At 38.3% G+C, this 27510-nt stretch overlaps 1 protein-coding gene across 3 annotated transcripts in view; it reads left to right on the top strand.

The window, feature by feature from the left end:
- Nucleotides 1–27510, top strand: part of CFAP20DC (CFAP20 domain containing) — a 256111-nt gene that overhangs the window by 195094 nt on the left and 33507 nt on the right. For all 3 annotated transcript variants that reach the window (XM_019724118.2, XM_019724119.2, XM_074313195.1), the window contains 2 exons: nt 478–681; nt 10222–10283. In XM_019724118.2, the coding sequence (XP_019579677.2) occupies nt 478–681; nt 10222–10283 (266 nt within the window). The remainder of the gene's footprint in view (nt 1–477; nt 682–10221; nt 10284–27510) is intronic.

Here is a 27510-nt window from a genome sequence, read left to right as displayed (position 1 = left end):
AGTTGTGATAGATGCTAAAAAATGAACACTAGGATTCTATGAGAGCACATAATGTGGAGGCGCTGACCCCATTTGTGCTTGTCAGAAAAGGCTTCCCCCAGGAAGGGACATATAATCTGGGACCTAGAAAACTGCTAGGAGTTAGCCAGCACATGGGTGCAGGGGACGGGCACATGCCCAGGCCCTAACTAAGGCAGACATAAGTTTGATGCTTTGGAGGCTCCTAATGAAGGACCATCTGGCTGGCATGTCAAGAGCAAAAAGACAAGGTGAAGCAGGTGGGGTAGGCACCGTATACACGTAGGCACCTGTATACATATACACTGTATACCGTATACAGGCATGTAAAGGACCCGACCTCTGTCAGTGAGGAGCCATTGAAGGGGTGAGGCTGTGGAGTAGCATTTTTTGGTAGCCTGTAAAATTAACAAAGGCCAAGTGACCCTTTGCTCTGTCACTTTTTTCTCTCTTGGCCAGGAATATGACTGGAGAAACTACCAACCGAGCCAAATGAGTGAATCTGAGCTGCAAATGCTGGCAAGTCTACGGCGGCAACAGAATGAGGAACTAGAGGACACTGGGGCTTCCCATGGCCTAAGTGCATCCCAGGTTGACAACTGTAATGTCAGCATAAGTACCAGCAGCGATGACACAACCACCTGGAACTCCTGCCTGCCACCTGTGAGTCCAGGGCTTTGCATCCTTGTTTATTGCCTTCACTAGGAGCGAGCTTCTTCCTACCAGAGCCCAGCCGCCCAGTCAGGTCTCCTTCCTTGTCTCTCTTCTACCAGCCCCCACCGGTGGTGAACACACAACGCTATGTAAAGCTGATGTAGTATAGACATGTACACTTGAAACCTGTGTGATTCTACTAAGCAATGTCACCCCAATAAGTTTAGTAAATGTAAAAAAAGAAATAGGAAAATAAAACAAAAAATCAGCCTTGCCTGGGCCAAAATGAAAACACTCCTGTAAGAAATATTCAGAACCCACTCTGAATTAGGTGAGGGGCCATTGTCTTTTCTTAAATTGTCTTATTTACCATCAGATAATGTATGTTAATTGTGTCATGATATATAAAACCATACATTGAAAAGAAAAGGAATAATTTTCCTCTGGGTATCCTCTTGCATCCCCAACTTCTAAGATAAGCCCTAGGGGTTCAATATGTGTTCAATAAATATTTGTTCAATGAATGAACAAAGAGGAAGAGACTGTGGATGCACCAAGTATTGCTTGGATCTGAGGGCAGAAAAGCACCTTCTGTAGAAGCCACCAGATGTTTGCTGACTCCTCCCTGTGCCTAAGGGCCGTGACAGGCACTATGGATGCTTCGTGGCTTATCTGCTTACTCAGCTAAAGCACTTTTCACTACAGCCCATCATCCTCACTAGGGACCAGCAGAGGAGTTGGAGCAGGTCAATCTCCCTGTTTTTCAGGTGGAGAAACTACATCCTGGGCACCAGCTTCCACACCTGGTCAGAACAGGCCCCCAGAACAGAGCCCAGCATTTTGACTCATTCCATTCTCCACAACACTATCCTCAAGGATCTTCTGGCTTAATTGGGAAGACAAAACAGAAACAGTGACAAAACAGCCCTATACAGCACAAGAAGCATCGTTAGGCAGAATAATAAAATCATTATTAAATAATTGTAATTATTAAGCACCTAGAGACATTTTAAGACCAGCATGGGCCCAAGGAACATTTACTTATAAGGCCACATTCAATATCAGATCAAATATTAAAATACCCTGCTATCCAACAGTAAATATAACTTTTTTACTATGCAATTTTTGAAAGAAAATGTAAAATTGTGTAACTTTGATTCATATTTATATAAAATATATAAAGATTAAGTTCAAGTGTAGTTCACAGTGAATCACTTACGTATTTAGTATTTAATTACATATGCATTAGTTTTGCAATGTTCATTTTGAATTTTAAAGCCATTTTTTTCCCAGGTCCCCAACATCTTTGTAGATCTTAGAAATCTCAGAGGCCCTGGCACTAGGCCTATGTGTTCCCTAATTTACTCCTTACTTACTGCTACCCTATGTGGTAAGTAATATTGAGTTCCCATTTCCCGATGAGAAAAACGAGGCCCTTGAGTGAGGTGATTCAGAGCTAGCATGGCATGACTCCCGAGTCCAAGCTCCTAACCACCATGAGATGGTGACTTCTTGATATGTTACTGCATTGTCACATGAGGCCTACCGATATCTAGCAGAAGGTGACATTTCTGCTCTGGAGAGAACTTATAGGTCTTTATGGAGGAAGAATTCAAATTGGCTCTGAGATATGGAAAGGAATGATGTTAATTTTTCATTAGTATTTTTTATCCCCACCTTGCCCACCCTCCCAGTTTCTCTTGCCTGAGTTGTGCTCTCATTAAATTGAATGACTAACCAAGCATAATGCCTCAAGCAGCCTTGGTACCAAAGAGCATCTACCCACCCAGCAAAAATACCCCCATGTGCTGGTTACTCAGAGTATCCTTACAGCCAGAGCTAAGAACAGAAGAGTAAGTGACAAGATTTTTGCCAATGGAATTTACAATGAAATTGAAGCATTGCCTTTCTTATAAAGTATTCCTCAGCAGTCATTTAAACCAAAAGAAAGAAAGAGAACAGTGGCCTCCTGAACGAGCTCATTCTGTCATGAAGTAGCTCAGAGACCAACCTTACAAAGGGCAAGCTGAGGAATGATTATTTATGGACTGAAAAGGCTGAACTCTTGGTTGCCCTGGATACAGTGTTCTCATCACTGTCCTGTTCTGCCAAGGACTCGTGTGCTCATGCATGACAACTACTCCACTCTAACAGTATACAGCCAAAAATAACATCACTGGTAATGAACTTAATAACCCCTCTATTTGACCAAATGAGAAATTGAAAATAGTCTATTTTTTAGACAGGAAATAATTGAAGAGCCTACATTTGGTATTCATAAGATACGGTTATTATTGCATCAAATTCAGTTTATTTCAATATTGGAAACTATCACCAAATGGAAAATTGCATTCCTTAGTGAACTTTTGCCTTGTTCCTCATTTAGAGTTTAGACAGAGTGGTTTACAAGAACCATTGTGGTCTTTCTGAGAGCTCACACCTTTCTCTTTAGAAGTTGTACAGGGACCATGAGAAAGAAGTGATGAAAGGACTCATAACTTTATTACAGTAATGTCCTGCTTTTCTTGTATTTCACTGCTGGTGCCACCATCCATGCTGGCACTCAAACCAGAAATTTGGGAAACATCTGTGCTTCTCCAGCTCTTTCATTTCCCTTACTAATTGGTCTCCAAATCCTAAGGATCCCCTCTACTTTTTCCCTCTTGTCCCTCCCTCCCTAACATAATAGCCTTGACACTTCCTATTTCATCCAAATTCCATCAACAGTCTCCTAACACCTCTGTACCTCCCGTCCAAGCCCATCGCCTGATGGTTGGGAGCATCTGCTCTGAAGTCCGATTGCCAAGATTCAAACCCAAGCTGTGGCCTTGTAAAGCACTTGGCACTGTATCTGAGCCATAATAAGCATTTAATAAATTAAGGTTAGTTGTCATTTTTATTATCATTATGAGTCACACTAGTCATCTTCCTAAAGCCCAGATCTGATCTCGTCTCTTCCCTGCATAAAGCCCTTTCATAACTCCTCATTGCCTTTTTAGTTTGGCATCCAGGGCCCCTCATGATCTGAGACCTGCCCCCCTCTCCAATCTCATCTCTTACTGCTCCCCACCTTTTACTCGTACTTTAGTCCCACTTGTCATTTCTTAATGCAGTCTGCACCTATCTTTGTACCTTATCCCTCAGGGCATAGCTCCAGAGCTTTCTGTAGCCCTTCTCCAGGCCTCGCTGTCAGACATACCTTCCTTTCTGCCACTAGAGCCAGGAAAATCTCCACGATGACTCTAACCACAACCTAGCTTGACTCACATTAATTCATTTCACATATATATATATATATTTTTTTTAGTGGTACAACATGCTGTGAACTGTGCTGGGGTGCTGGGGATACAAATAAGACTTTACCCAGCCTTGAGATTTCACCAAATTGTAAGGAAGCAGAGAGTAAACGGTTCACTTACTCTCAGAGAGTAAGTCAGAATAGTGAGTGATAATACTCATAGAATAAAGAGTGCTGGGAACATGTGAAAGGGAGCAATTAATTCTACCTGCTGGTTTCAGATGTTTCACAGAGAAAGCTACAGTTAAGCCAGAATTCAAGAATGAATACAAGTTCACCAAGTAGAAAGAGCGAGAAAGGGATTCCAACTTCTGAGAAGGAACAGAATTAAATCTATGGAGATGAGGGTAGGCTCTCCTTTAACAAGATAACCTGTTTCTCCATGGCCTTGAGCGTGACTTGAAATGAGTTTTTGTTTGTCTCAGCATCACGGCCCACCCAACACACACACAGCACTAACGGCTCCCTACTCTTGCTACACTGTGCAGCTTGCCCCTCACTGCCAGGTCTTTCATCCAAATCATGCCAGTTATGCCATTGCTCACGCTCTTTCCTCTGCCTGCAGACCCTCCATTCCTCTTCTCCACCTAGAATACTCTGTTTTCCAAGGCCCAACTCAAGTGTCACTGCTTCATGAAAACTTCCTGACCCTCAACCACTCTACACACAATTCTTTCTTTCTTCTCTGGGCTTCCGTGATCTTCGGGCTCAATGATAGCACTTACCGCATCAGGTAACCATTGTACTAATATCCCACAGGCCTGCTTGTGAGCTCCTTGAAGGTGGGACCATGCCGAGAGCAGAGCCTGGTCACACTCAGTCACCACTGGTTGTTAGTGGTTGTTTGAATGAAATGATCAATAATATTAAAAGATTCCTTTTTTACTCTAAAATAAGGTTTTCATCAAAATTCCAAAATAAATGAGCTTTTTTTTTTTTTTTTTTTTTTTTTTGGCTTATATACATCCTGAATGTTGCAGGTAATATCTTACATTTAAGACCGGATAAATGGATATTAATTATATACACAAAGAAAAAAATCTCCCTCTGGGCAGGGTTTAATGACCAATGGTTCAAAAAGGAGATTTAGGCAGGTCACATTCAGTTTAACATCTCCACCTAAGGACGTCACACACATTGCAGTCGTGAAACCAGAAAGCCCACGCAGAGTAAAATGAAGAGTTTAGCAAACTCTAGTGTATTTATTACCAGCTTTAATTCCTCAGCTTCCCTCAGCATCTGTACAGTTCAGGGTAATATGTATTGTTTAAAAGGTGTTTAGATGTAATAAATTAGTCAGTTAAAGTGTAATTAAATGTAACCATATTTCTCATAGTAAATTGGCTTTTGTAGGCATCTCATGCTCAATAAATCAAGCCCACTGAGAAATCTACTGGCCTTTGACAGACAAATTTTTCAAAGTTTCTAACTGAGAACCAAATTCAATTAAAACAATACTTTACAACTTCTGTGGAAACCAGGTTACAAGTAACAATTTTGGAGGGTTTCTGTTAGGAGTCGCCCTCATGAGATTTATTCAAAAACTAGGCTCTAGACAGCCGGAGGAAGGGAGTTAGGAATTGGTTCTAATGGATTTTTAAGTGAATTTTATTTTGGTGAGGGATTTTGATTAACAATAGCATAAAACCATGTCTTGGGGGGGGGTGTGTTTTCTATTTAAGGAAAAGGAATAGCTATCAATGGAAACAGCTTCATGTGATGACAAAAAGAATATACTCATAGACTCTATGTCAGCCAACTTGGGCTCATATCCCAGCTCTGCCATTTACTGGCACAATCACCTATAAAATGGGAATATTGAAGGGCCGTACTTGTATTGGTTTGGTGAGAATTGAATGAGAGCATGAAATACATGAAATACAACCTAACTAACACAGTAAGCTCAGGCTAACTGTAATCTGCGGCTCCCCAAAGGTGTTTTCCTCAAAGGGCCACTCGAATGATCAGAAAAGATTTCTAGGGCATTTCCCCTTTTTAGGACCACTGAGGCTATAAGAGTGAGCAGAAGTTCTCTTGTTCTTGTTTTGATGTAAGCTTAACCATTAGAATCCAGACTGACCCCCTCAGAGCTTTATAAACAAACTCTTTCGTTATTTCTCTGTCCCACCTCTAACCCAGACTCAAGAAAAGCGTGCCTTACATGCATGCTATCCTGTAAGCAGATGCCCCAAAGCCATCATTCCGTCAAGATTTTCCATAACCTAGTATCAACCACATTAGTCTCCTCAGCTTGTTTAAAAAAAAAAAAATGCACATCACGTGCATCCATCACTGGCACATTGCAGAGCCTAATATTTAGAGAAAAAAAAGAGGCGAAATGCACGTAATAAAATTTCAAGCATGTGGTGAGATTCTCAGACAAGTTATTTGTGGTCTTGATTAACCATGCAACATTATTACCATTTTCATAGGTTTTACTTAACAACATGAAAATATTGTCTACCTTTTAACGTGGCAATATTACCTTACTTCCTGTTCTTTTATTTAGCCTTTACTTCTCTCCCTTACCCCAAAATTTCTAGCGGCTTGATCATGGAAAAGCAGAGCTTCTTTTGTGCTCGGTGGTAATTAATGTTATGTGAGTGGGGTTTTCCCGACACTAGTGCATGGCAACAGCGCCACCAAAAGGACAAAGTCCCGAGTGTCTAGGATCTGTCCTGTTTCTTTGCTCATCAGCATATCAGCGTTTTACACGATTGCTGGCTGATGTGTATCCAATATAGAATATATTGGCATTTCAGGCTCTTTATAGTGCATAGGTCTTAATTTTTTCTGATCTACGGATTCATTAACTTCTCAGCTGCCTTTAGGTATAATGAGTTTTCTTTTAATCCTGCTGAACTAAGAAGGTAAGTAGTTGATTGTGCTAAACTGCAGATAAATCAGATGAGCAGATGTCTTATACCACTATAGAAATGATATACGAAAACTGATATTAGAGTCAGTGTAATATCTGAGCTGTCAGAGGAAATGAAATGTGCAAGTTGTTCTCTGTTTAGTGACTATGAAAGTGACCCCATGAAATAAACTTTTCTCATTCTCAGAGTATTGTCTGTTATATCCTATGTTGGTCCCAAATTTAGCAACGTAGAAAAACTTACTTTATTTCATTTTAAATATATAGTAACATGTCATCAGAATAAAATCAAATGAATTTAATTTTTGGTAAGGAGGTAGTCTTCTATATTTCCAATAAATGTATTTCAGGACCACTGTTTTATTCCTGACATAAGCTGAAGTTACTTTGTCATACTTGTTATTCAGAAACTTAGGTATTCACCACTCTTGGTGAGCCCCCAACCTTGATGAATCATTACAGCCTAGTGATTAAGAGGGTGAACTGTAGAATCAGGCTGCCTGGGTTCAAATTGTGGCTGCACTCTTTCCTAATTGGTATGACCTTGGGTTAAACCCAGTGTCTGAATTTCCTCTTCTGTTAAATGAAGTTGTTAATCCTATCTATTTCATAGGATTACTGTGAGGATCAAACAAGGTAATATCTACCAAGGGTTTAACACAAAGTACGTGCTCAATAAATATCAGTTACTGCTACTATTATTATTATTTATTGTCATAGTCATGTGTAAGTATCTGTAGCTATGTCTTTGCTGCTGCTTCTTACGGTATTCTCTAAATATAGCTGAATTCCAAAATTGAAAAATCAATGTTATTTTTTAACTGGTGCTTTCACAGGATGTTACCTACTGAGTAGTAGTAGAAGTAGGTTTACTGCTGCATGTGTATGGAAGCATATCTATTTCCATTTGTGGATGGGGACATCTGGCTTCAGACAGCCTATCGTATTCTCCCCACCATGTTCAGAGAGCTTTTAGAAACCATTAGGCACATTCTCATTCATTCTGATTTGGGCCTAGGAAAACAAACAGACCTCGTCCAAGTGAAAGCTCTGCCCTTTCAAAGCATCAAAGCAAAATTAAGGGCACTGAAATATCCTAAAAGAGCTCTTTAGATGCATCATTCCCATACTCCCTTCCTGTCCCTGAGTTTGATTATGATGTTAGGAGACATGTACAGAGAAAGGGAAGTGGGGCCAGCCAATTTTGTATGGCTCCGACTCCAAAGCAAGACTTGCAGCCTTCCCCAGCTGAGTCATTAGCAGCTAGGGTTTATAAGTCAGTTTGTAGCAGTTATATGTGTAAGTCAGAATGCTCTGCCATAAGATACTATTATTAAATTTAAGTTACTTATTGAATAAAATATTTTGGAGTAACAACTTGGTCATTAGTTTTCAATAGTACAAATTAAGTTAAGGAATCAGGTATTCAGACTAAGTTACATTGCCTACAATTATTTTACCTAAATATTTTTATTTACCTTTCTATCTATTCATGTCTGCAATCCTTACTACAAAAAGTTTCCACTGATTGTTTTTTTCCTAACACGTGAAAGTCATTATAAATGTGAATGTTTTATTAATTGTGTTCCTTTTTACTCCTTGTATCCTTGAGTCTATTTTATAGAAACATGAGCAAACATGGAAAGGGTGAGTCTATGTAGTCTAACTGATAGCTGAGTCACAAACCAGATAGGATTCTGTAACCATTTCTCTTCTCCAGAGGTTGGAGTAAGACAATTTGTAATAAGGCGGTTGGGGACAGGTGTAAATAGAATTAACGGTGTAAATTTAAGAGAATTGAAATTTGGCTGAATATCAGGACTGCGATGCCTCTGAAAGTAAATAAGATTTTTTTTTCTTTTTCCTTTTTTCTTTTTTTTTTTTTTTGTCCACTTACTAAAGGCCCTGAGTACAGCTGAAATACTGGACAAATCCCAATGAATATATTATCGAAAGTATTTCTGCGTCAGTGTGAGTTGGTCTACAGAACCTGTTAGACACTTAGCTTGCCTTTTTTGCTGTGAAATAATACAGCCTAAATCATAAAACTAAATTTTACTTGCAAATTGCTACAAGTCTTATTTCTCTGGTGAGATCAAATATGTCTTCTGACATGTTTTTCCTTCCACCATTCTCCCAGCTGTTGTTTCTTATTACGGAAATGGTGATGCATTGATATCGGTTCAATTACCAAAGTATCTGGGTACATTTATATTCATGGTGCATCACGGATCGTCAGGCTAAGTGACTGTGATTATCAGACAGCGTGTTTGATTTAAATTAAAGGAATACTTCCAAGAGATTATTTATAGAGGAAGACAGTTTACTCTAAAGAATTCCCATCACCCATGTCATTAATATTTTAGGACCCATTAAAATAAGGAATGTGTGCTCTCTATGCACAGGCACCAAGGGCTACACTGTTTTTCAAGGTCGAGGTCAGCACTGTGGGGTCACGTGATGGGTGAGAAAACCTTAATGCCAGACCCATTAGGTAAGGAACCAATTGAAGCCCTTTAAATGCAATTCAAAAAATATACCAAATTCCAACTTGCAATAAAATGAGAACGTTAAAAATGATTTCATATTACAATTACATGGTTGTTAACCACATAGGAAAAATACTTTGAGCTGATGTTCCAAAAGAGAATTTGTGTCAGATATAATGGAATTTTCTCCTTTTGTAGAACGACTGTAAAACATCAAGTTCCAATGGAAGCAAGTTAAGGCTTACATGGGATGTAGTTGTTTAGCTATGTTTTGAAATAGTAACTTAAATGTTTCTTGTGGAGAGAAAAATTAAGATTTCACATTTTTGTTAGGTATTTCCATCACTTTTTTCAGTTCATGGATTAATGCTTGAGGTTTTAGTATACACTTGGGGGAAATGACCACCTTGACCTAAGATTTACATGTGTAAGTAATTCCATTAATGAAAACAGAAGTTATCCTTGCAAACTTAAATATATATTCTGTATCTCCTGGTCTCCGGGTAATTGCTGATTATGCAACTAGCTATGCAACATTAGTTCCGTGATATATCCTGTTTTGTTTTGCTGTATCTGGAAATATCAACCAATGTTAACAGCATAAAAATTCCACAAGGAGGAAGAGTCCACACATGAACTTTGATTAACCATGGATGCTATCAAGTCCAATGACTGGCCATTAAAATAACAAGCGTTTTCTCATATACACCACTTTGTTATACGCTGCATCTCCCCAACAGCTTTCAACTCTTCTATAAAATAAACCAGCCCTTTCTTGCAGATTGTTTCTCAGGAAAAAAAATACAGTAAGGAGAGTGCATGTGTAAGTATATGTAAAGAGCATTATGCTGATTAGTACCTCACAAATGTTTTGTCTTTTACAGCCTGTCAACCAGGGTCGTCACTATCAGAAAGAAATGAATCCACCTTCTCCTTCTAACCCCCGGTAAGAATTATTAATAATCTAAATTATTTTTTTAAAGATTAGTTAGAAGATTATGCATTTCTCTTAGTTTCATGGAATTGTTTTCCAAAACTTCCAAAGAGCTTGCCAAAGATTTTTCTTTTTCTTTTTTGAAGGCTTAGTTTAGTCTACTTTTCTTATTCAGGCAATGGTGTAGTGGTTAACAGTCTACCTAGGTGTAAAGAGCACCTCCACCTTTTACCAGATGTGGGACTTTGAGCAACTCGTTTAACTCAATTTAATTCAGGCATAATTATTTCCTCATAGTATTTTGGGAACGAGCAAATGAACCTATGCATGAAAAATTGTTAGCACAGTTCCTGGCACATAACAAGCTCTCTTGAAATATTAATTCATTTATTATTATTCTATTTGCATAGATATTTCATTTTAATCGGCATTTGATGTTTAGTATATTTGAGGCATAAATCTTTTTAATATAACTTGGTTTCTTTAAAATTTTCAAGATAGCTTATACAAGTTTAAATGGCCATTGTCCTTTTTATAATTTCAAAAGTTCATAATCTAAAAATTATTTCATTATTTCATAAATGTCATTGACAATATGAGTGGTTTGTCAATATAGAAAAACCTCATTATCTTGGGCTCATTAGGGACAAGGAAATCTGAATTTCAGTTTCGAAATCAATACAGTATCTACCTAGTATCATGGCTTTCTAATACATCCCAAAATAAGCTAGTTGATCAGTATAAATCAGTATTACTTTATTACTATTTATTATGTGCTAGAAATTTATTAAAAATCGGTTTATCTTGAGCTCCATGCACAGGGTCTTACTTATTGGAATGCATCTCATTGTCAAGCTCTTTCGCCTGCACTGTGACTTGTCCCACGGAATAGACCCAAACGCCAGCAAGAGCATCATAGCTCGGGATCCAGAGAGAGTGTGATATCTGTTACACAGTGTCTGAATTAAGACTCATTGATTGCACATAACAAAAATAATTTATGAGAGAGAGAGACAGAGAGAGACAGAGAGAGAGAGACAAGCAAAGATTTGTTAAATAAGAATGTAGGGCTATATCCTGGAACCCAGGGGCAGCCAGTCCTCAGGAGGAGCCTGAAACTAGGAACTGGAAATAATCCTCACTCCATCTTTGCTTGCTCCCTCCTGTCTGATCCATTCTTCTCTCTGAGCACCAGCTTTTTCTGCTTCCCAGTCACATATGGCTGTCTGACAGCTCGTAAGTTTACATATTACAGTTCAAAATACATGCCGAGGCTGGCAGGCTGTGTCTGAATCCCAGTTCCTACTTTCCAGGAAAGAGAATGTGATTGGCCTAGCTTGGGCCAAGTGTCCACTTCTGGTCCAATCAGCAATGAACAGCAAATCAAATCCATGTAAAACTAACATGGCTGCCAGGACACCAACTACATGGTTTACAGGACTTTTAATGGGGCCCATAATATTCATGATGTAGAGAGTAAATGTTCTTTATTAGTAATCTCTTCTAAGTATTCCTGGTCTATGCACTTGATCTGGTCATTCTTTCATGTTATTTAGTAGGGGGAATTGTCACTATCATAAGTAAATACCATAATAGGCTCAAATTTCAGATTGTAATTTCAGTACATGTAAAAAGGTATGTTAACATTCTTAAAATCAGTTCTCTCTCAATATGTGAATATGTCTCATGCAATCATTGAACTCATCTAGATTTTACTAACAAAATCTTTTTATCTATATATGAGTAAACTTTCAAGGTAACTTGAAATCCAACTTTGGTTGAAATTATAACAAAGTCAGAATTTGAAGTCTGAACAAGTGAAAGTTATAGTAAGACGTGTCAAAAAGTGGAACCTTTTGTTTGAATAAAAGGAGAAGGGGAACCTAATTCTCCTCCTAATTCTGCTACTAACCTGGTAAATGATCTCAGACAAACCTCTCCACCTGCCCAGACTTCATCATATGAACACCCTCATGTATAAAAGGATTTGAGTTACATGCTCTCTGAAGTAATTCCCAGTTTTAGACTCTGTGACTTTGATGAGACTCATTATAGACTTTACAGATGGAAACCAGCTCCACTATTGAAGGAAACACTGCCCTATATAGAAAACATACTTATACTATTGGATGGATTCATGAATTAATTAATTAATATTTAGAAGTGGTAGTATGTGACTTTAAATATCTCCTTTAAAATTTAATTATCCAAGATAGACTATAAGAAAATTCACTAACTAAATAGAATATTTTATTTAACCAATTAAATGTCCATTCATTTAGGAAAAATTAATTTACATTTTACATAATAAAAGGCCAAATTCTAAAGCAAAAAAATAAAATGCCATTAATCCTATTAGCCAGCAGGTTATCCACCAGTTTTCTAGAACACTGTTATATCGCTGTTTAGGACACCTGCAGATTACATGGCTTGGCTCTTGGCTCATAAATTTAGCAGCTTGGAGAATTGGCAGAAAGGCATTATTGGGCCATAAATAGAGAAAATGATAAAATTATGAGGTCAGCATAGATCATCATATAAAAATGTGATAAATTGAATCATGTAATATACATAATTTAACTTAAAATTGAAAGATATGATTCTTCTTAAGATTTTTATTATATTTCCTACAAATAGTATCCCATGTTTCAGACTCTAAAATAAAAAAGTTAAAAGATACTGATGATGAATATGAAAAAATATATATGAGGACTGAAAAGATAAGTCTGTAAGTCTACCCTCATGGATAAGCAAGCATCTAACCTGAATCCTGTATTAACGTTCAGCGTACAGAGGCTCTGAACAGTAAATGAGAAGCAGGTAGGCTCTTGATTCCATGAATTAAGTGTTGTGATTAGAGTGATCACAGTGATGCAAACATGATAGTGCGGTGATCTGGGCACATGCAGGTCACTGGGAGGAGAGCTCGGTGGTGCCCTTGGAGAGGTGAAATGGCCACATGAGTTTTGGTGAAATAGCTACAATATCCAAAGACCTAAGAACCTAAGATTTTTATATTGTTTAACTTTTACCTACACACATACATATCTAGAGTCAACTTTCGATTAGCTTTGCTAATGTAACCACAACCAGTATCTCCAAAGTTCCTTCATTTACATTTTATTCTGGAAAATTTTTTTATTTCTGCAACATGCCCTAGTTTTTTGTATTTATGATTGAAGTTGCAGATAGTATGCAGTCTATAAGGCAGGCAGATTTGGGTTTTGAAGAGTCCACTCTAAGATGAAAATCACTAGAACACTGCATCTATTTATACAGTGTTTTCCTCGGAGTGAAAGGATTCACTTACACTCATAACCAGTCTTTCTTTTCAAATGATTTACTTGCTATAGGGCAATGCTTGACATTGGATAGAGGTGAGATACAATGGTAATCACTTCCTGAGATGTTTACAATCTGGGAATTGAAATACACATGCTTTACTTCGTCATATTCCCTTGCATGTCTAGATTTACAACAAAGCCATTTCCCTTTGCATTGTTAGGCATGGGTGTGGTGTTTCCCATTGTTTTTTCTTAACCTTCTGACTGACACTTAGGCAGCATCTCATGCTGGGGCCCTTACCGCCAGTGTCCACACACATTGCCTCTTGGGGCGCTGACAGCCTCTATGACAGGGTGCAGACATGGCTAATATAATCTAATACAGTTTAGAGGAGTGTTGGGTAAGAGGAAACAATTTCACAGTCCATTCATGTTGAGAAGTGTTTCCTAACGTGAAAACTTACATGCTGCCAAACAGAGCAAAATGGATGCTGTTTGCAGCCTTCGGTCATTTATTTTTAAATGCCATCTATTGGTTTGTGGAGTTTAGAGCTGTCCCTTAGGCACATCTATAGATGTGTTTATGTAGATTCTTCGGAACAGCTCAAGATATTTTTGCTCAAGAATGGGTTTTGTAAAATAAGCTGTGATTACATTCTAGTTGTCTGTTCGTATGGATGGAGTATATAACCAGTCTTTCTTTTCAAATGATTTACTTGCTATTTTTACAACTCATTGGAAAATGAGGGGGAAGAGGAAAGGTTGTCTAAAGCTCTATAAGGTTCTAAATATTTAGGGAAATAAACAGTATAGAAAATAATTCTAGAATGCCCAGTAATGAAAGGCATGGTTTTCTAAAATGTTTGTTTTATGATTTATCGCTTATCTGTATTTTTTTAAAATGTCAGTGCAGATTGTGTTAGGGCTTGAATCTTTTGCAGCTTTGCCACATGTTTTTCTGATATAAACATACTTATAACTATAATTATCTGATAAAGCCCTGAAGACGTTGACAAATGATTAATAACCACTGACCCTGGTTCATGCTGGCTCAGCTGGCCTGACTGAGGCAAGCTGGCCTGTCATCGTAACCTACAAGCACTAGTCTGGACTGATCACAGCGGCTTCATTTTTCTTTTCACTCCAACTGTCGGGAATCAGCCTAATGGGCTTCTCTATGGGTTACGTTTTTGTCTGACCAACACAAAAGAGAAAAATGTATAAATAAATGAAATGAAATACAGAAATTGCATGTCATGTTCCTCTTCAGATGATTACGTTTTTTGGATCATTTTAAAAGAAGTAAGCTGAATTTTTAACAAATATTCCTCCTTCAGACCAAAGTACAACAGAGAATTTCCTGATTAACTGGTATATATATATATATATATATATATATATATATATATATATATATATATATATATATAGAGAGAGAGAGAGAGAGAGAGAGAGAGAGAGAGAGAGAACCTCTGTTGCTGGTGCCCTCTTAAATTCAAGTGACTCCGTGCCCCTCCTGTTCCCAGAGAGGTGTGCAGTCCACTGACCTACCTTTACAATAGACTTTAAAAACACCTGGTCTGAAGAGACTCAGCTGGGCCCCTTTCCTCCACAGTCTACAGCAAAGGTCAGGCTCAGAATGGCTTCTCTAGGTTCTCTAGCACCTCCCCAGAGAAAACCTGAGCTAAAGGTACCCCTGATAGCAAACCAAATCCCTCAAGAATCATCCTGCTTCTCACCTCTGACCACTCTGAACTTAGGACGATGCCCTGTACAACTTGGGGGAGCACCATTCCCATTGGGTTCCAAAGAACCCAACAATTCACCAACAGAGGGGGGCAGCTGACTATCCCGGCCCCCATCAGTTCTCTCGCCTCCTCTGCTCTTGGCACTTGGCCTGCCCGGCCCACGCTTAGTCCTGATTCTGATCAATTTTTCTACCAGAGCCTGTTAGATTGCATACCTGCTCCAATCACCCTGTCCCAAGCCCTAACTAGCCATCACCGCAGAGGACTGGGTGCCATCCTGCCTGCCTGACCACGGGTTTATTTTTCTTTGCTCTCTCCACTTGTTCACTGTGGCCCTCTCTGCCTGAGCATCAGCTGACCCCACTCTCCAGTTTCTCAGTTGAGATGTTTACCTGCTTTCTGACCAGGTCTCTCTGGGACTGAGCACTTCAACCTGAGTCCCCTTACTTTTCTATTTGTTCTCCATGAGAGAGTATTAAGCCATTAGAGCTGGAGAAATACTCATCAATATTTTAGCTATTGTCATGTTTTCCAGAATTACAAAAACTTATGCAACCTATTTCCATGAGTTTCAGAACAACAGATTGCATCTTCTTCCTCCACCTCCCCAAAGCTCCTGTATCTGAAATGATGGATCCCTGAAGAATCTTAGCATTTTTAACTAGCAGAATGTGTGGCTCCCGCAATTACCCAGGCCTCCCAGTCACTGTTATCCATCCAGATGATGAACTCAGATTACCTTTGGCGCAGAGTCCAGGGTAAAGAAGGTAATTACCGAAGCAATTATTTACCATTCTAACATTTTACAGTTTCTGCTTTTAATTAAAAGATCCAGCTTCCCCTTCTAGAGTAATGAGCGCCTTTAAAAAGTCGAAGTACTAATTCCAGTTTATATAACATTCACCTCTATTCTATCTGAGGGGTGGGCGGGGAGGGAATGCAGGCTGAGGTCCAGGATAATGACGTGAACCTAAAAAATGGAAGACCATAATTATGGTTAAATGGCCACAGCCAGTCTCATCCGTAGAAGCACTGCCTCATCCTTCATTTTGTAACCTTGCACAGAATAACTTCCCTTGTTGTTTAAACAAGGAACCACAACAGCAGCAAAGGATTGAAAGTGTATTGCAGTTCATACCCTCAGCAACGTTCTGTGAGTATTTTTGAAGCACCTACTATGTGCGGGGCATGGCTTTAACGTGCCATTAGTGAGCTTTCAGACTCCCGGCACGGACCAGTCCTCATTGCATGTCATCAAAGCAGTGTGTGAATGTTTTAGGAAAGGTGCCGAGGGGCTGGTACCAAGCCTGGCACGGAAAAATCACAGCCTTTCCAACCTGTGCCCCCTCCCAGGCTCTGCTTTTGTTGGCAGTTGGCTGTACTTCCCGGTAATTCTTTCGTTTCTCTTGTAAATGGAAAACATTGCATTTTGAAATTGGTTAAAGTTAAAACACATAATTTTTCACTCAAGCAATGTTATGTTTACCAGAGTTTACAGCTTCATATTTTGCTGTTCATTACCACATAAAAACCCACTCAGTATAATAAATACCATGCATGTCAAAGGTCCAGCCCCTTTAAAATGACTTAAAAGAGAAAAGGCAAACAACTTATAACTGATTTGATTGAATTAACACTAATATTATTGTTCTATTGACTCTTTCTTGTCCATTGATTTTCTTAAAAAAGCCTTTAACTCCATGCTATTGATTAAGACAAATCAGATGCAATTTGGTGCTCAGGGTAAGAAAATGCCGTTTGGTGTTGGGTGTATGCACGGAAAAAATATATCCATATGTGCTGAAACGAGACTGGTTAGAAGGCAGCGTCTCGTATTTTGCTGTAAACAACTTCTTTGCTTTTGACCTTGAGGTTAACAGTCATGACCTTTGTTTTATGATGTGAACACGTGGATCAGTAACAAGTGCAGCCAAATGCTGATTTGTAGATGGTTATTTAAGATGGGAGAAATCTCACTAGAATTTGACATATTCTCTTATTTTTCAGTTCTTTATTCTCCACACTTGATCTCAGCCAAAAGGCCGAGAAGCGATCTTCATTCTCTATATACAGAAATTAAAGGCTAATAAGCAACAGAATCAAAGCAAGAAAGGAGGGGAGAGTAAAATATCTTCTGCTGAATTAACAGCAAACAATTTTTAAACAGCAAAACCATTTGTATTATCAAAATTGCAAAGAACTAGAAACTGAGATCAGTCGACATTGTGATAAAAATGAAGTTCTTAGCTTAAATAAAATCACAGTGGGGCTTTCAATCAAGTAGTAGTGTTTATGCTCTGTCTTTTTAGGAAATTCATTCCTAAACTACTGGATGAATATATTTTTCTTTTCGTTTTCTTTTTTTTTTTTTTTTTTAATGGTATCTTTTTCTTTCCACCTAGAGGTTGGAAGTGGAAGGTGACAATCTATTCACTGCCCAGTAGCATTGGAAGAAAATTCTGTTATGGTCAGTGTTTTGACATAGGGAAGGAAAGGTGCAGTTACTTCGCATTTTATTATTTTCCCTCTTCTGACCGCTTTAACGACACCTTTAGTGAAACCTGAAATTGCTTTCATTTTGGAAATACTATTAACTCATGTTAAGAGTCCAGAAAAGCTTTAGTTTCTCCTGCTGGAATAATGGAAAAAATGGGAAACAAACAAGAACAACTACCCTTGTGATATTCTCTAAATTTACTTGTGATTTTCTAAATTTCAGTGCTAGCAAAAAAGAAAGATGCAGCAAGGCATATAGTAAATGAAGATATTATGTATTAGAGAAGGAATGAATCTGTCACTTTGACGAATTGTGAGGCGAAGAGCAGATTAACAGATTACTCATAGTCAGAAGGCAGCTCAGTGTGAAAAATGTGCAGGAAATGATAAGTGTGGGTTTGTGCTGATTTAATGATATTTTTAAACTACAATAACACTCTGGTGGTATAATATAATAAAGCACTTTGCTTGCATTTTTAAATCATCAACATATTTCCAGTTTGACCTTAAAAACATTTTGGACCATTCTCTATTAAAATATGTAGCTTTCAAAATAGAAAAAAAAGTACCATTTAAAATATCACAGCAATGACCTTACAGGAAATATCATTGGCTTTTAAAATCAGTTTTTTCTTAAACTAGCATTTGAATACAAATTTTAATTATGTTTTAAGCACACAAACACCTCATTTATTTATTTTTTTCTGGGCGTTTAAATCACTTAGAACAAGAAATTGTTATCTTCTCACAACCATTTCCAGTGAAACATTTACTGGATATTACTAATTTGTCTTCGTATTTGCATTGCAGTTTTTCAGTTTTGTAGTTGAGATCACGGAGTACTTATGAATAAAATAACTATATTTTCCCATAGATAGTGGATAAAAGTAGTTCAAATTTGAATTGAGTACTCTGGGTCATAACAAGAAATAAGGTGAATTACTTGTTGGATTTTATATTATTATAAATATTATCAGAAAGCAAAACTTTTAAAGAGGTTTACATTTTTATATAAATAAAATTGGGATTTGAATAGCACACTTTTAGTTAATTTGACAATGATGGACTGGCATTGCCAAGAATTTTCAGAATCAAATTTCTATAATGTATTTAAATGGTTTTTTTTCTATAACTTAATATTCAAAACCTGATATATGGCTTGAGTGGTTTCATATTATCTTCTCTTAGCTCACCAATGATGGTTTTACATAATTAGGTACAATGAAACTTGTAAAGGAGTAAAATATTACATTTTCTATCTAAACACTTATATGTAACCCAAGTGCAAGTATGTATATAATATGTCATGCCCAGGGCTTGAGTCCCAGACATAATTATCATTCAAATTGTGTTTTACATACTCAGTGAAGACTTTTATCAGAATTTAGCATGTTTTGTACGTTTCTCCTAATATTTTTTTAAGATTTTTATTAAAATATAGCTAACAGACAATATTATATTAGTTTCAGGTGTACACAATAATTATTCAACATTTATACACCTAAAGAAGTGATCACCATAAGTCTAGCAACCATCTGACACCGTACCACGCTATCACAATATTATTGACTATATTCCCTAGGCTGTACCCATGACTTATTTCTTTTATACCTGGAAATTTGAACCCCTTATTCCCATTCTCCTTTCCCCCCTTTTTTAATTTTTCAATTACAATTCAAATTCAATATTATTTTATATTAATTTCAGATGTACAGCATAGTGGCTAGACATTTATATAATTTCAGAAGTGATCCCCCTGACTAGTCTAGTATCCACCAGTCACTATACATTGTTATTACCATATCATTGACTATATTCCCTATGCTTTACTTTACATCCCCATGACTACTGTGTAACTATCAATTTGTACTTATTAATGCCTTCACCTTTTTCACCCAGTCCCCTACCCCTTCTCCCACATATCACCCCAATAAATCTACTAACCATCTGACACTATACATAGATATTACAATTATTATTGACTTTGTTCCTTATTCTATACCCTACATCCCCATGACTACTGTGTAACTACCAATTTGTCCTTCTTAATCCCTTTCCCTTTTTCACCCATTCCCAACCCCCCTCCTGTCTGGCGACGATCAAAATGTTCTCTGTATCTATGACTTTGTTTTTTCTGTTTTGTTTGTTTGTTTATTTTGTTCTTTAGATTCCACATACAAGGGAAATCACATTGCATCTGTCTTTCGATGTCTGACATACTTCATTCAATACAATACCCTTTAGGTCCATCCATGCCCCCGTAGATGGTGAGAACCCATTCCCTTTCATGGCCAAGCAATATTCCATTGTACTCCATTGTATATATGTACCAGCTCCTCTTTATCCATTCATCATCCATCGATAGACACCTAGGCTGCCTCCACATATTGGCCATTGTAAACAATGCTGTAATGAACATGTGGATGCTCACATCCCCTCAACATAGCGTTTGGGTTAATTTGGATACATACCAGGAAATAGGATTGCTGAGTCCTTCTTTGTCTCTTATTATAGCCTTTGTTTTATCATCCATTTTGTCTTGTATAAATATTGCTACCACTGCTTTTTTATTTTGTTTCCACTTTCATGAAATATCTTTTTCCTGTGCCTTTACTTTCAGTCTGTGTGTCTTTCAACCTAAAGTGAGTCTCTTTTAGGCATGTGTAAGGGGTTTCTTTTTTTTCTTTTTTTTCTTTTTTTCGTGTTTTTTTTTATTAGTTTCAGGTGCACAAGACAAAATAATACTTAGACGTTTATCATTTATATCCCTCACACTGTGTGAACCCCCTCCCCCCATCCACTATCCCTCTGACATCGCACAGAGCCATTACATTTCCACTGTCTCTATTCCTAATGCTGTACTCCGCTTCTTGTAAGTATATACATACATATATATATATATATATACATATACATATAGATAGATAGATAGATAGATATAGATATAGATATAGATATATAGATATATAGATATATAGATATATAGATATATAATTATAGTTGGCATTCATTATTGTTCAGCTTCGGGTGTACAGTGCAGAGATCAGGCATCTACATCATCCCTGAGGTGGTCTCCCAAATGGGACCCGTGTCCATCAGATACCCTACAAAATCTTTACATTATTGATTACATTCCCCAAATTAATTTTCAAAACCCCGTGGCCATCTTGTGGTTACCAACTGTTTTCTAATCCCCTCACCTTCCCCCTTATCCCCACCCCACCCCCGCCCATCTAGCAACCCTCAGTTTTTCCTCTGTCTCCAAAACTGTTTCTGATTAGTTCATTCACTTATTCTTTTCTTTAGATTCCACATATAAGTGAGATCATATGGTATTTGTCTTTCTCTGTCTGACTTATTTCACTTAACATAATGTTCTCTAGGTCCATCCATGTTGTTGCAAATGGTAAGATTTCTTTCTTCTTTATGGCTGCGTAATACTCCATTGTATAAATGTACCACAGTTTCTTAATCCAGTCATCTACCGATGGGCATTTTGGTTGTTTCCATGTCTTGGCTATTGTGTATAGTGCTGCAATAAACATAGGAGTGCATAAAGATTTTTGAATTGGAGTTTTGGATTTCTCCAGATAGATACCTAGGAGAGGAATTGCTGGATCATAAGGTAGTTCCATTTTCAGATTTTTGAGATACCTCCATACTGTTTTCCATAGTGGCTGCACCAATCTGCAATCCCACCAACAGTGCACAAGCATTCCCTTTTCTCCACATCCACACCAACGGCACTTGTTGTTTGTTGATTTATTGATGATAGCCACTTTGACTGAGGTGAGGTGGTATCTCATTGTGGTTTTTATTTGCATTTCTCTGATGGATAGTGAGGTTGAGCATTTCTTCATATGTCTGTTTGCCATCTGTATGTCCTTTTCAGAAAAATGTCTCTTCATGTCCTCTGCCCATTTTTTAATTGGGTTGTTTTTTTGGAGTTGAGTGAGTTTTTAATAAATTTGTGATACTAACCCCTTATCAGATATATCATTGGCAAATATATTTTCCCATTCAGTAGGATCCCTTTTTGTTTTATTGATGGTTTCCTTTGCTGTGAAAAAACTTTTTAGTTTGATGTAATCCCACATGTTTATTTTTTCTCTTACTTCCCTCGCACTAGGGGATATATCAGTAAAAAGCTTACTCTGGTTAATGTCTGTGAAGTTTCTTCCTATATTTTCTTCTAGGAATTTTATAGTTTCAGATCTTACATTTAAGTCTTTAAGCCATTTTGAATTTATTTTTGTATATGGTGTAAGGAGGTGGTCCAGCTTCATTTTTTTGCATGTGTCCGTCCAGGTTTCCCACCACCATTTATTGAATAGACTGTCTTTACCCCACCATACATTCTTGCTTCCATTGTCGTAGATTAAATGGCCATATAGGCATGGATTTATTTCTGGACTCTCTATTCTGTTGCATTGATCTATGTGTCTGTTTTTATGCCAGTACCATGCTGTTTTGATTACTATAGCCTTGTAGTATAATTTGATGTCAGGAATTGTTATACCTCCCACTTTGTTCTTATTTCTCAAGATTGCTGAGGCTATCCAGGGTCTTTTATGGTCCCATATAAATTTTAGGATTATATGTTCTATTTCTGTGAAAAACATCGTTGGTAGTTTGATAGGAATTGCATTGAATATGTATATTGCCTTAGGCAGTATGGACATTTTAACTATATTAATTCTTCCTATCCATGAACATGGTATGTGTTTCCATCTGTTTGTATCTTCTTTCATTTCTTTCTTCAGTATCTTATCATTTTCTGAGCACAGACTTTTACTTCTTTGGTTAAATTTATTCACAGGGATTTTATAGTCTTTGGAGCAATTGTAAATGGGATTGCTTTTTAAATTTCTCCTTCTGATGTTTTATTATTAGTATATACAAATTCAACTGATTTCTGAATATTAATTTTGTATCCTGCTACTTTACTAAATTCATCTATCAGCTCTAATAGTTTCTTGGTGGAGTCTTTAGGGTTCTCTATATATAGTATCATATCATCTGCATATAATGACAATTTTACTTCCTCCTTACCGATTTGGATGCCTTTTATTTCTTTTTCTTGTCTGATTGCTGTGGCTAGAACTTCCAACACTATGTTGAATAGAAGTGGAGAAAGTGGGCAACCTTGCCTTGTTCCTGATCTTAAGGGGAATGGTTTTAGCTTTTCCCCATTGAGTATGATGTTAGCTGTGGGTTTATCATATATGGCCTTTATTATGTTGAGATATGATCCCACTATTCCCACTTTATTAAGGGTTTAATCATAAATGGCTGCTGGATTTTATCAAATGCATTTTCTGCATCTATTGATATGATCATGTGATTTTTATTTTTCATTTTGTTAATGTGGTGTATCACATTAATTGATTTGCAGATGTTGAACCACCCTTGCATACCAGGGATGAATCCCACTTGATCATGATCTTTTTAATGTATTGCTGAATTCTGTTCGCTAATATTTTGTTGAGGATTTTTGCATCTATGTTCATTAGCGATATCAGCCTGTAGTTTTCTTTTTTTGTGGTCTCTTTGTCTGATTTTGGGATCATGGTGATAGTGGCTTTGTAAAAAATGTTTGGGAGCCTTCCCTCCTTCTGGATTTTTTGGAAGAGCTTGAGGAGAATAGGTGATAATTCTTTTTTGAACGTTTTGTAAAATTCACCTGTAAAGCCATCTGGTCCAGGGCTTTTGTTTGTTGGGAGATTGTTGATTACTGATTCAATTTCCCTGGTGGTAATCAGTCTATTCAGGTTTTCTGTTTCTTCTTGAGTTAGCCTTGGAAGGTTGTACACCTCTAGAAAATTGTCCATTTCTTCCAGATTGTCAAATTTGTTGGCATATAGTTGCTCATAGTAATTTCTTAAAATTTTTTGTATTTCTGCGGTGTCTGTTGTCACTTCTCTTTCATTTCTGATTTTATTAATTTGGGTCCTCTCTCTCTTTTTTTTAATGAGTCTGGCTAAAGGTTTGTCAATTTTGTTTATCTTCTCTAAGAACCAACTCTTGGATTCATTGATCTTTTGTATTGTTTTTCTGGTTTCTATTTCATTTATTTCCGCTCTGATCTTTATTATCTCCTTCCTTGTACTCCCTTTGGGCTTATTTTGCTGTTCTTTTTCCAGATCCCTTAAGTGTGAAGATAAACTGTTGATTAGTGATGTTTCTTGTTTCTTTAGGTAGGCCTGCAATGCTATGAATTTCCCTCTTAGGACTGCTTTTGCGGCATCCCATAGATTTTGGGTCGTCGTGTTTTCATTTTCGTTTGTCTCGAGATATCTTTTGATTTCTTCCTTGATCTCCTGCTTGACCCATTCATTATTTAGTAACATGTTATTCAGCCTCCATGAATTTGTGTGTCTTCCAGTTTTTTTCCTGTAGTTCATTTCTAATTTCATAGCACTGTGGTCAGAGAAAACAATTGGTATGATTTCAATTTTCTTAAATTTATCAAGACTTGTTTTGTGGCCTAACATATGGTCTATCTTGGAAAATGTTCCATATGCCCTTGAGAAGAACGTGTATTCTGCAGCATTGGGGTGAAATGCTCTGAAAATATCGATTAAATCAAAGTGGTCCAATGTATCATTTAAGGCTATTGTTTCCATATTGATTTTCTGTCTGGAACACCTGTCCCTTGTAGTCAGAGGTGTGTTGAAGTCCCCTACTATGATAGTGTTACTGTTAATCTCTGTCTTTATGTCAATCAATATCTGCTTTATATATTTAGGTGCTCCTATGTTGGGTGCATCAATGTTTACTAGGGTTATGTCCTCTTGTCGGATCGATCCCTTTATTATTATATAGTGTCCATCTTTGTCTTTTAATATGTTCTTCATTTTAAAGTCTATTTTGTCAGATATAAGTATTGCAACTCCAGCTTTTTTCTCATTTCCATTTGCATGAAATATCTTACTCCAACCCTTCACTTTCAGCCTGTGTGTGTCTTTTGATCTGAGGTGAGTCTCTTGTATACAGCATATACAAGGGTCTTGCTTTCTTATCCACTCAGCCACCCTATGTCTCTTGATTGGAGCATTTAATCCATTTACATTTAAAGTGATTATTGATAGGTACATAGTTATTGCCATTTTAAAATTTGTAGTTAGATTGTTTTCATCTTTCTTCTATTTACAGAAGTCCTTTTAGTATTTCTTGCAATGCTGGCTTGGTGGTAATAAATTCCTTTAGCTTATTCTTTTCTGGGAAGCTCTTTATCTCTCCATCAACTTTAAATGATAGCCTTGCTGGATAAAGCAATCTAGGTTGTAGGCCTTTGTTTTCCATCACTTTGAGTATCTCCTGCCACTCCCTCCTGGCCTTCAATGTTTCTGTAGAAAAGTCATTTGATAGTCTTATGGGAGTTCCTTGTATGTAACCCTCTGTCTTTCTCTTGCTGCTTTTAGGATTCTCTCTTTGTCTTTAACCTTTGCCATTTTAACTATAATGTGTCTTGGTGTGGACCTGTTTGGGTTTATCCTGGTTGGAACTCTCTGCACTTCCTGGGCTTGTATGTTGGTTTCCTTCATCAGGTTAGGGAAGTTTTTGGACATTATTACTTCAAATATGTTCTCAATCCCTTGCTTCCTCTCTTCACCTTCTGGTATTCCTATGATGTGCATGTTGTTGCGCTTGATGTTATCCCAGAGGTCTCTTAAACCATCTTCATTGTTTTTTATTCTTTTTTCTTTCTATTGTTCTGTTTGGGTGATCTCTGCTAACTTCTCTTCTAAGTCGCTGATTCGATCCTCTGCTTCATCTAACCTGCTGTTAATTCCTTCAAGTGAGTTCTTTATTTCGGTAATTGTGTTCTTTAGTTCTAACTGATTGTTCATTATGATTTCTACATCCTTCTTTATGTCGTCACTAAGCTCCTTAAACATTCTTATCAGTGTTCTGAACTCTGTCTCTGGTAGGTTGGTTACCTCTGTTTCATTTGGTTCCATTTCTGGAGGTTTCTTCTGTTCTTTTATTTGGGACATGTTTCTTTGTTTCCCCATTCTGGCTGACTCTGTGTGTTTGCTTTGACGTATTAGGTAGATGCCCTGGAGTTCTTAGTTCTTGCTGGGTTATCTTATGTAGTATGTGTCCTTTATATTTGACTTGCACTACTTCGTTCTTCTCCCCTGCGTGTGCTCCAAAAGTGACTCTTGTGTTGTGTATATTGTCCTGTTAAAGAAGATCTTTAATTGCTTTTCGCTTTTTAGTAGGTGGGGTTAACGCCTAGGCTGACTAGTTGTGAGACTTGGCTCTGCCCACCGCAGGGTGTTCTGCTGCATGAGGGTTGACCGCTTAAATGTGGTTTGGCCTCTATGGGCTCTTGTGCCTGTAGAGAATTACCTCTGGTGTGTCACTTGTAGGTCAAACCCAGTAGTACTCTGGTTTGGTCTGGAGTTGGCCTCTGGGTATGTTGAACCTTGTGCCTCTTAAGCTGGGCCCTGGTAGGGCAATTTCAGAACAAAGCAAATCACCAAGTTCAACAACAACAAAGAAAAAATCAAATACATTCACATGTAAAAACAACCGACAACCCCCCACTCAACACAGGCAAAGATATCAAAGATATAAAGACAAAACAAAACAGAACAAAACAAAAAGCAGCGCCAGTCTTGGCTTAAGCCCACCAAGTAATCTCCAGGTTGTCCTTTGCTGTACCAAAGAGTCCCCTGCATATTGTGTAGGCAGAGCCGGTCACCTGGTGCCCAGAGTGACATTGGGACTGCAGATTTAGATGCGTGGGGCTGAGGGGTCTGGATGGTAGTTTTTACAAAGTCAGTACAGTTTCTGCCCTTGCCTGCACATATGCGCACTGAGGGTAGCGCCGCCAGCCCTGTGTCCAGTTCTCCTGAGTCTTAGGGCACTTCTTCCGTGTGTGTGTGTGTGTGTGTGTGTGTGTGTGTGTGTGTGTGTGAGTATGTGGCGGGCGGGAGATTTCTGAGCTGCTGAAAGCCAGGAGCTGTGTCTGCTGCTTACTGCTGATCCCTGGGAGTGCCTCTGCAGTTGTAATTGCCCCACCCTAGGCAGGCCAGAAAGGGTGGAGGCTGGGGATGGAGGGGTCTTCTCTCTCCCAGCCCAGCCGTGTCACACTCTTCCCGCAGGCCAGAAAAGGTGGTGGCCAGGGGCGGAGGAGTCTCTTCTCTCCCAGCCCAGCAAAAATCACACTCTTCCCAGCCTCTCCCCTGGGTCAGAGCTGCCCGCCAGTCTTCCCAGAGCCTGAGCACTAAGGTTCCTCTGTAATCTGACACTACTCCTCAGTTCAGGGGCCAGTTTAAGTCTCTGGAAGGGCGGGGGTAGGATTGGAAGAGCAGCAGGGAGGGGCCCAGGTATGGGGTTTGTGTCCTTTGTCCAGCCTAGGGCCCAAATGGAGGTATCAGCTGAGGTTATTGCCTCAAATGCTGCATATGCTGCCCCCTCGGGATCAGCTGTGGGACGCAGGGTAAGAGCCCACCTCCTGGCTTTTGTGTTCTCTGTTCCATCCTGGGATCCCCTGTGTCTCTGCAGCTGCGGATGCCAGCCACATTTCCACCACCACAGATGCGGACCACTTCCCCACAGCCACAGATGCGGGCCGCGTCTCCACTCCGCTCCATTCCCTCTTCCCCTGCTCGCCCAATTTACCCACCTGCAAGTAATCCTTGCATGAGTCTCTTAGCTATTCTGCGTGATGAGCAGAGAGTCTTTTGATGGGTTAAA

The sequence above is a fragment of the Rhinolophus sinicus genome, linkage group LG10, assembly GCF_036562045.2.
Source record: "Rhinolophus sinicus isolate RSC01 linkage group LG10, ASM3656204v1, whole genome shotgun sequence".
Lineage (NCBI taxonomy): Eukaryota > Metazoa > Chordata > Mammalia > Chiroptera > Rhinolophidae > Rhinolophus > Rhinolophus sinicus.
Note: the sequence above shows the minus strand (reverse complement) of the source record. Positions and strands in the feature narration are given on the sequence as shown.